The 11,659-nt window shown below is 34.2% G+C and overlaps 1 protein-coding gene across 1 annotated transcript; it reads right to left on the bottom strand.

Moving 5' to 3' along the window:
* Nucleotides 1-213: 213 nt before the first annotated feature.
* LOC126869536 (uncharacterized) lies at nucleotides 214-2,140 on the bottom strand. Its single transcript, XM_050626187.1, has one exon. It carries the CDS (start codon nucleotides 1,498-1,500, stop codon nucleotides 214-216), a length of 1,287 nt encoding a protein of 428 aa, XP_050482144.1. The 5' UTR covers nucleotides 1,501-2,140.
* Nucleotides 2,141-11,659: the final 9,519 nt, after the last annotated feature.

The following is an 11,659-nucleotide window of genomic DNA, read 5'->3' as shown; positions in this document are numbered from 1 at the left end:
AATAGTCTGCTAAAACTTAATCTTCACGTGTATGACCTAAGGTTTAATTTGTAACTAGTGATTAAGTAACTAATGTTATGAACATCAAATTTACTACAAACTGAAAGGATATAGGTAGATAAGTCTCTTTAACACAGGAGAATAAACTAATTAGAAATTCCTAAATTCTAACTACTGACCAATTTTTCTACCTCATCACGTTGTTTCCACTTTCTATAAGACGAGAGATATCTTACCTGCGCTGTGAAGGGCGGGCTGATGGAACTTTAGCTTGGCGGTTAGATGCCAGCTGCCAGGCGCCGCGAGCTGCAAACCGATCCCGAGGAAATGGACGAGCGCAGAACAGGTCACGATCACGTAGCCCCAGCCTCCCTCCGGATAGTAATGCCTCCTCAGGGTGGCCTCTTTCCTCACGTCGTTCGTCGGCCTGCACAGCGGATTCCTCTTCCGCGCGTACTTCTCCTTCTCCCTATTCCTGGCGCCTCCAATTAGACCGCTCGCTCCTATTCTACGCCAGCTGTTCCTCATTTTACCCTCCGTCGCGGAATATTTACGGACCATTTCCGGCTTCCCATCCTGACACCGACCAACGGTTTTTTTCCTGCTCGAAACCGGCGAACGAAATGGGTCTACACGTTCAAGAAGCTGACCTTCCGAAGTGCATTTCGGGCAAGCATGTTGCATTTGTCTTTCCGTTATAAGGGAGAAGCTTGTTATATCGTCGTAATCTACTATTTCAATTTGAGGAGTTGGTGTCTTTCTTGGGTTGGATTTTTGGGTCAAACCTTGAGCGCCTTCTCTGTCTTCCGTTCCAATTGGAACTGTTTGCAGATGCTTGGATGTTTCGATTTTTACGATGATTTCTAAAGGTAGAAGATCTTCGTGTTTCAATTCGGTTGATTCTTCTGTGTATTTGTTTTGTGCAGTGGAACATTTGGAAGGTTCATCGGTGGATTCCAATCTGAAGTTTGGTTTATTCGTATTGTCTTCCTGGCGGTATGGTATCGACGTACGTTCTTCGTCAACTAGATAGAAGTCTGGCTTACTTCTCTCAGACATATCTCTATTATCTTCGTGAGATTCTCTGGCAGTTTCGTTGGACCACAGTCTCGAAGGCAATTTTGACTCGTTTTTATGACATTCGCCACTTCCTCCATCCTCGCCAATAGCTTTTCCGGGACTTTCATTCATAACGTCAGGTACCAGGGTGCGTAGTTCGAAAGTTTCCCCTAATTCACCGTGGCCATTCTGTTCGACCGTCTTGGTGCTGCACACGAATCGTCGTTTCGTCTCGGCGGACGTCGAGCCGTCATGATCGAGGAAAACGATCTCGTCGATCCAGTTGCTCTTCAACAACGGCTGCAAACCCTCGCGAATCGTCGGGATAATTGTGAAGGCGCGCGACAACGGATCCACGCGCACTTTCACCGTCTGTAGCGCCCAATCCGGCCAAGAGCTGCTGTGTCTCATGTTCTTCCGGTCCTCCTCGCACACTGTCATCTCTCGAACGGTTCTTCATCGAATCGAGCATCTACGAATCGAGTGCACCGATCAATGACACGACGAAGACACATATGGAGGCTTTTATTTTATGATAATCGAGATTCTCAGTTGGTCTAAGTATAAAAAATCGAGCTTTCCCTTGACTAATCACTGATTTAATCCACCTGAAGATTGATAAAAGAATTTCCTCGTCGAGTATAAGTTTCCTCCGCGAGCCACTATTGTTTCCGAGATCTCGGTTGTAAGAGCACTGATGATCTTCGCGAGATGACTGCATTTTTCAATGGTCCCAACGCGATTTTACGGAATTCGCGCCGTACTTCAACCTTCCACCGAAGAATTTATCGGCGGTCAGAGTCGAAACACGCACGTAGACGCGACTCGTTATCTGAGCGCTGGACGGTAATCGAGCTTTGGAGAACTAAATTACGAGAGACCACTAATGGAACATGAAAGACACGAGCAATCGATTGTCAATGGATGAGGAAGATTGTTTGAAAAGGAAGAACCGGTCCTGGCGAGTGCGCCAGGATGACTGCTACGCACGTGCTGCTCACTTGCGAGCAACCCTCTCCTCTCTCTCCCTCTTTACTCCATCTTTTTCCCTCTCCTTTGCTTGCTGTCTCCCTCTTGCCAATGGCGGGCGCATGTCTGTGATATTCGACGAATCGCGAAGCCACTGTTGCAGAGGGTTCTTTTCCCGTGCAGTTAGCTACGAATTTCAAACGATCGCGTGCTAACGAGAAGCGACAATAAGACTTTATGTTTTCTGTTCAATTCGAACAAAAATGCGCCTGGCTTACATTTTGTTTTACTTTGCTTCCTTTTGTCGCATATCGTTGAATCACATGTCGAATTCGACATCTATGATTTCGGTATTTAACTCGCGAAACCGAGTGATATCGCGATCGTAAAACGATCGTCCATAAAATTTGTTTGCTTCGATGGGTCTTGTTACGATGTTCGGTAGACTTTCGACGATCGTTATCTGGCATCTTTATACCGCTTACGGAGGTTTCTACATACTTCCGGCTTTGACGAACCGCTGAAGCGTGTCGAAATGCTCGAAGGAAAGTATAAAGTTCGTATGTAGGTTTGCAATTTGCGATCTTTACGATCTGTGTGAGGAGTGTTCGGGTTTGGGCTGATTGATTTAATGTGGTTAAGGAAGGTGCTATGAAAGTTTTAGTGCTGATGGTTAATGACTGGAAAATTAAATACAGTAAATTGTCCCGTGGATTGTATATAAGGAATATAAATCTCTAATCTATTTCTGTACAAACATACAATAAGAATTAATTACAATAAGTGTTTGAGGTTGATATTGGTATTCTTAAATACTTTTATTTGAACTTGATATTGAACACAAATCTTCATATAATTTTTGTCAAGATGTTCCATAGGTAAACAAAACCGAAAATAATATTATATATAAATGCCTTATTGAAAAGTTGTGGTAAGAATATAACGACGTGTTCCTCTTGAATAATCCAAAACTATACTACAGTCAGGAACAAAAATAAGTGAACAGGTAGTGAAAGTTTGATCGAAATAGTATTAGTGTTATATACTTAAATTATGTGTGTGTGTATATATATATAAAGTAATTGATATCTACTATCTATCTATCTATGTATAGTAGTATAGTAGATACAATATTATATCATAATAGTAATATAATGTCATATATACTATACTATTATGTGTATAGTATATAGTAATATATATAGAGAATATAGACGATAGATACATATACATACAAATAGTAGTATATATACTACTAATATAATATAATATAATACTATATACATATATATACATAATAATTAACATTTAAATACATATAACTTAATATTTACATTTATGTCTAAGCAAGCCGTATTTAACAAAACTTCATCGATATTTATTTCCATTACCTGTCCACTTATTTTTGTCTTCGACTATACATCTTCGAATGAATCGACTGAAAACCAAAACTAGACGGGCACAACGAGCATCGATCAAGCGGAAAGAGAGCAAAGAGGGTCGAAACCGAACGGTAAATCGCCGGAAATCAATTCGTGGCAAAGATAAACGATCGATGGAAGTTTGCGCGAGCAGTTCCAATGTACTGACCTACCGCGAGGACGCGTGGCTTGTTCGAGCGCCTTGTTCAGCGCACGCCATATCGAGAGAGCGACAGGGCACGAGGCGAGGACAATAAGTTACGGATGGGGGAAGAGCATTCGTTGGTAAATGAGGCGAAAAAGGGTGAAGGTGTCGAAAAGATACACGGCTCGTCCTCGACATCGAGCGACGTGGATTTTTTGGGGAAGGGAAGAAAAGTCATAAAAATGCAGTTGCTCGAGAGAAGATTGGTCGCGATGATGTTATCGCTGAAGAAATCGGCTGTAAAGTTTGTCAATTATTTGCGTTTGATGCGCTTCTCGATTCTGATGAGACGTCCGTTCACGGATGGTACGAATTCTACGACCTCGTCGAGTCGGGTTCATAACTGGAATTATTAACGATCCGAGAGGAAGCTATTAGGTTCCTGCATATGAAATGTCGTTTCGTCAAATAAAATTTTAATCGCTTGTAATTCCTTCGTAACGTCATATGATTAATTAAAGTAATCTTCATGTAATTCAAGGTATTTTCCCAACGATCAAATAGAGTCGTTATCTCTGATTTGTATAAATTATCAGTTCTAGGATATTGCATTTCTTTCGATGGAAGATATTTTATTTGCTTATTTGATTTGCTTTATGTTCAAATTTTAAAGACCGTGGTGACATGGCTTGGTGAGAAACAAAATAACAAAGTAGGAAATAATATTTCAGAGCAGTAATGTAAAAGTACCTAGATGATTATAACATATAATACTATTCCTATTTAATGCAAGAGATAGTGATTAAGTATGGTAGTTTAATAAATTGCGTGACTCGTTCTGCTTTAACACGTCTTTTTCTTTAACGGAGCACGTATTTCATATTCGAACATGTCCTATATTCTCTTTAAACCCGTTAAAATGTAATTATGTGTAATAAGACTTGCATTGTAACCTTCTGAGGTCGTAGATCAGTGTGCTTCCTGTAACATTCTATAATATAATACCACAGGCCATACCTTTTACTTTTCCTTCTTTCCATAAATCACCGTTTCATCCACATTGAGTTTAAAAAGAGGAAACGAAAATTACAACTACAATTATTACAAAAGAAGCAAAAAATGGAAAATCTATTTATTTCCTTTCTTATAAAAGTTTTGATCCATTCAATTTTCGTTTTTCTCTTTCATTGTTTCCAATAATTGCGAAGCTGAAATTTCAGACTTCCAATAAGAAGCTTCATCAAAGGAATCAATCTTTGTTATTTAATTTTCCCGCTTAATCTACATCATTTATATATCGATCATATCATTAATTGTTTAATTGCTATAAACTTGCGAGCTATATCTTACATAAATTAAGATAAATTATTGCAGAACCTAATAACATTTTTTCCACTAAAAAAATCATATCTTTATGTGTCATCACTTACATCATTTATCTAACGTTTCAATTTCTCAATTACATTTCACAAAATACCAAGATGGTCTTCCTAGAAAAAATTCTCATAGCGTTTAAATTGAAATTGGTCTCAAAATTACGAGCGCTCGAAACGACGAGCGGACGGTCCACCGAGAAAACATTACCGAAGTTGATGCATACGAATTCCACGTGCGACGAAGCCTCGTGAAGCAGGGGTCGAAGAAACGGGTCTGAAACGCGCGTGTCAGCCGCGGGGAAAAGAACAGACGAGTCTGTCGCCAGTGTTGCTTGTCGTAAATTCGCGCGCGCTATGCCATCTAAATGCTCGTAACTATCGTGACACGTGAACCCAGAGAGAAAAGGAGGAAAGGAAAAAGAAGGAATCTCGCTTCCTGCTTTATACACACCGAATGATTTATATGCGTATTAATTTAAGTCGGTCCGCATCGGCGACGAAATGCGCGTATCTCAAAGGAATACCTATTAAATTGAAAATGATTCATTCGAACAGCGTGGCGGCCTCGTTCATCCTGGTTAAATGGCTTCGTTTGAAGCGAACTGCAGTTCGACGACGGATTTCGCGAGACGGAAACTTTACATAAAGTGGGAAGCAGTTTTAAGAAAAAGATTACACAGACGATTTATGAAATTCTTAGTAGACAATTTAATTTATGACAGTTTTTTAATGAACATATTGTCTGTATTACACGGAACATTTAAAATCTCATTAGCACTTAAATGAGATCTAATTATTACGATTATATTCAAATACTTTCGTGAGCTACTGTATGTAAAATTGAGGAAAATCACAGACGTGTAAAAATCTCCGTTACCAAATTAAAAACATGTTTTAGGAATCTATTCTTGCGTGATAAATTTAAGAGCATTCATCCACACAGGGATTTATTACGATCTTGGTAGCAATATCTTAGGTCCCTTTGTTTGCTTGTCTAATCTGCTGGCCGTCTTTCCGGATTTGATTTTCTTCTTTATGCAGTAACTTTACGAATAAAATATACCTCTGTCAACTATGGGATTCTATTGTTCACCATACAGTGATTAAACTTCTTCTGTATTTCTTTTATATTACTACGTTATATTACATTACGTATTGACCGATCACCTCATATTATATTACGTTATATTATATTACTTTATAATGTCTCACGTTATATTGTATTGCGCTATATTATATTACTTTATAATGTATTACGCTATATAGTATTATATTATACAGTATTACGTCATAATGTATTACGTTACATCCTATCACGTAATATTATATTACGTTATATATGTATTAAACTCCTCGTCAAAAAGATAACCCAGATGTGTTAACTTTAATTTTTCAATGACGCACATAAAGTTTTTCGTCTGTAACATATAATATCAAAACATTATCAGAATATGCGGTTCGTTGAAAATAATTAATTTAAATAATTAATGTTTTAATGTGTAACAAAGAAAAACTATTCCACATGATAGTATAATGTTATATAGTATAATGTTATAACGTATTACGTTATATGTTATAAAGTTATAACGTACTTCGTTATATAGTATAACGTTATATGTTACAACGTGATAACGTACTACGTTATATTATTACGTTGTATACTATAACGTTATATGGTATAACGTTATGGTGTATTACGTTATATGGAATAACGTTATGCTGTATTACGTTATATAGTATAACGTTATAACGTATTACGTTATATAGTATAACGTTATATGGTATAACGTTATAACGTAGTACGTTATATAGTATAACGTTATAATGTATTACGTAATATAACATAACGTTATATGGTATAACGTTAATACGTAATACGTTATATGGTATAACGTTAATACGTAATACGTTATATGGTATAACGTTAATACGTAATACGTTATATGGTATAACGTTATATGATATAACGTTATAACGTATTACGTTATATAGTATAACGTTATAACGTATTACGTTATATAGTATTACGTTGTAACGTATTACGTTATATAGTATAACGTTATATGGTATAACGTTTTAACGTAATACGTTAGATGGTATAACGTTGTTGTTACGCCGGGCGACTCTCTGCCTGGCCCAGGTCACACACCGCGGGCCAGACGGACACCAGATATATATTATATAGTATTACGTTGTAACGTATTACGTTATATAGTATAACGTTATATGGTATAACGTTTTAACGTAATACGTTAGATGGTATAACGTTATAACGTATTGCGTTATATAGTATAGCGTTGTAACGTATTACGTTATATAGAATAACGTTATATGGTATAACGTTATAACGTATTACGTTATATACTATAACTTTGTAACGTATTACGCTATATAGTATAACGTTATAACGTATTGCGATATATAGTATAGCGTTGTAACGTATTAGGTTATGTAGTATAGCGTTATAACGTATTACGTTATATGGTATAACGTTATAACGTATTACGTTATATGGTATAACGTTATAACGTATTACGTTATATACTATAACGTTGTAACGTATTACGCTATATAGTATAACGTTATAACGTATTGCGATATATAGTATAGCGTTGTAACGTATTAGGTTATATAGTATAGCGTTATAACGTAGCACGTTACATAGTATAACGTTATATCGTATTACTTTATATGGTATGACGTTATAACGTATTACGTTATATGGTATGACGTTATAACGTATTACGTTATATGGTATAACGTTATAACGTATTACGTTATATGGTATAACGTTATAACGTATTACGTTATATGGTATAACGTTATAACGTTATATACTATAACGTTATAACGTATTACGCTATATACTATAACGTTGTAACGTATTACGTTATATAGTATAGCGTTGTAACGTATTACGTTATATAGTATAACGTTATAACGTAGCACGTTACATAGTATAACGTTATAACGTAGCACGTTACATAGTATAACGTTATAACGTATTACGTTACATGGTATAACGTTATATCGTATTACGTTATATGGTATAACGTTATATCGTATTACGTTATATGGTGTAACGTTATAACGTATTACGTTATATGGTATAACGTTATAACGTATTACGTTAAGTGGTATAACGTTATAACGTGTTACGTTATATGGTATAACGTTATAACGTATTACGTTATATGGTATAACGTTGTAACGTATTACGTTATATGGTATAACGTTGTAACGTATTACGTTATATGGTATAACGTTATAACGTATTACGTTATATGGTATAACGTTGTAACGTATTACGTTATATGGTATAACGTTGTAACGTATTACGCTATATGGTATAGCGTTGTAACGTATTGCGATATATGGTATAGCGTTGTAACGTATTAGGTTATATAGTAGAACGTTATAACGTAGCAAGTTATATAGTATAACGTTATAACGTAGCAAGTTATATAGTATAACGTTATAACGTATTACGTTATATGGTATAACGTCATAACGTATTACGTTATATGGTATAACGTTATAACGTATTACGTTATATGGTATAACGTTATAACGTATTACGTTATATGGTATGACGTTATAACGTATTACGTTATATGATATAACGTTATAACGTATTACGTTATATGGTATAACGTTATAACGTATTACGTTATATACTATAACGTTGTAACGTATTACGCTATAACGTATTACGCTATATAGTATAACGTTGTAACGTATTACGGTATATGGTATAGCGTTGTAACGTATTACGTTATATAGTATAACGTTATAACGTAGCACGTTATATAGTATAACGTTATAACGTAGCACGTTATATAGTATAACGTTATAACGTAGCACGTTATATAGTATAACGTTATAACGTATTACGTTATATAGTATAACGTTATATGGTATAACGTTATAACGTATTACGTTATATACTATAACGTTGTAACGTATTACGCTATATAGTATAACGTTGTAACGTATTACGCTATATAGTATAACGTTGTAACGCATTACGCTATATAGTATAAAGTTGGAACGCATTACGCTATATAGTATAACGTTGTAACGTAGCAGGTTATATAGTATAACGTTATAACGTATTACGTTATATGCTATAACGTTATAACGTATTACGTTATATGGTATAACGTTATAACGTATTACGTTATATGATATAACGTTATAACGTATTACGTTATATGGTATAACGTTATAACGTATTACGTTATATAGTATAACGTTATATAGTATAACGCTATAGCGTATTACGTTATATAGTATAACGCTATAACGTATTACGTTATATAGTATAACGTTATATGGTATAACGTTATAACGTATTACGTTATATGGTATAACGTTATAACGTATTGCGTTATATAGTATAGCGTTGTAACGTATTACGTTATATAGAATAACGTTATATGGTATAACGTTATAACGTATTACGTTATATACTATAACTTTGTAACGTATTACGTTATATAGTATAACGTTATAACGTAGCACGTTATATAGTATAACGTTATAACGTAGCACGTTACATAGTATAACGTTATAACGTATTACGTTATATGGTATAACGTTATATCGTATTACGTTATATGGTATAACGTTATAACGTATTACGTTATATGGTATAACGTTCTAACGTAATACGTTATATATTATAACGTTATATGGTATAACGTTATAACGTAATACGTTATATGGTATAACGTTATAACGTATTCCGTTATAACGTATTACGTTATAACGTATTACGTTATAACGTATTACGTTATATGGTATAACGTTATAACGTATTACGTTATATGGTATAACGTTATAACGTATTACGTTATATAGTATAACGTTATAACGTAGCACGTTATATAGTATAACGTTATAACGTAGCACGTTACATAGTATAACGTTATAACGTATTGCGATATATAGTATAGCGTTGTAACGTATTAGGTTATATAGTATAGCGTTATAACGTATTACGTTATATGGTATGACGTTATAACGTATTGCGATATACAGTATAGCGTTGTAACGTATTAGGTTATATAGTATAGCGTTGTAACGTGGCACGTTACATAGTATAACGTTATATCGTATTACGTTATATGGAATGACGTTATAACGTATTACGTTATATGGTATGACGTTATAACGTATTACGTTATATGGTATAACGTTATAACGTATTACGTTATATGGTATAACGTTACACCGTATTACGTTATATGGTATAACGTTATAACGTATTACGTTATATACTATAACGTTATAACGTATTACGCTATATACTATAACGTTGTAACGTATTACGCTATATAGTATAGCGTTGTAACGTATTGCGATATATAGTATAGCGTTGTAACGTATTAGGTTATATAGTATAGCGTTGTAACGTATTAGGTTATATAGTAGAACGTTATAACGTAGCAAGTTATATAGTATAACGTTATAACGTATTACGTTACATGGTATAACGTCATAACGTATTACGTTATATGGTATAACGTTATAACGTATTACGTTATATGGTATAACGTTATAACGTATTACGTTATATGGTATAGCGTTGTAACGTATTAGGTTATGTAGTATAGCGTTATAACGTATTACGTTATATGGTATAACGTTATAACGTATTACGTTATATGGTATAACGTTATAACGTATTACGTTATATACTATAACGTTGTAACGTATTACGCTTTATAGTATAACGTTATAACGTAATACGTTATATGGTATAACGTTATAACGTATTCCGTTATAACGTATTACGTTATAACGTATTACGTTATATGGTATAACGTTATAACGTATTACGTTATATACTATAACGTTGTAACGTATTACGTTATATACTATAACGTTGTAACTTATTACGCTATATAGTATAACGTTATAACGTATTGCGATATATAGTATAGCGTTGTAACGTATTAGGTTATATAGTATAGCGTTATAACGTAGCACGTTACATAGTATAACGTTATATCGTATTACTTTATATGGTATGACGTTATAACGTATTACGTTATATGGTATGACGTTATAACGTATTACGTTATATGGTATAACGTTATAACGTATTACGTTATATGGTATAACGTTACACCGTATTACGTTATATGGTATAACGTTATAACGTATTACGTTATATACTATAACGTTATAACGTATTACGCTATATACTATAACGTTGTAACGTATAACGCTATATACTATAACGTTGTAACGTATTACGCTATATAGTATAGCGTTGTAACGTATTGCGATATATAGTATAGCGTTGTAACGTATTAGGTGATATAGTATAGCGTTGTAACGTATTAGGTTATATAGTAGAACGTTATAACGTAGCAAGTTATATAGTATAACGTTATAACGTATTACGTTATATGGTATAACGTCATAACGTATTACGTTATATGGTATAACGTTATAACGTATTACGTTATATGGTATAACGTTATAACGTATTACGTTATATGGTATAACGTTATAACGTATTACGTTATATACTATAACGTTATAACGTATTACGCTATATACTATAACGTTGTAACGTATTACGTTATATAGTATAGCGTTGTAACGTATTACGTTATATAGTATAACGTTATAACGTAGCACGTTACATAGTATAACGTTATAACGTAGCACGTTAC

The sequence above is a fragment of the Bombus huntii genome, chromosome 9, assembly GCF_024542735.1.
Source record: "Bombus huntii isolate Logan2020A chromosome 9, iyBomHunt1.1, whole genome shotgun sequence".
NCBI lineage: Eukaryota > Metazoa > Arthropoda > Insecta > Hymenoptera > Apidae > Bombus > Bombus huntii.
The sequence above is the reverse complement of the archived record's forward strand: the minus strand, read 5'-3'. Positions and strand labels throughout refer to the sequence as shown.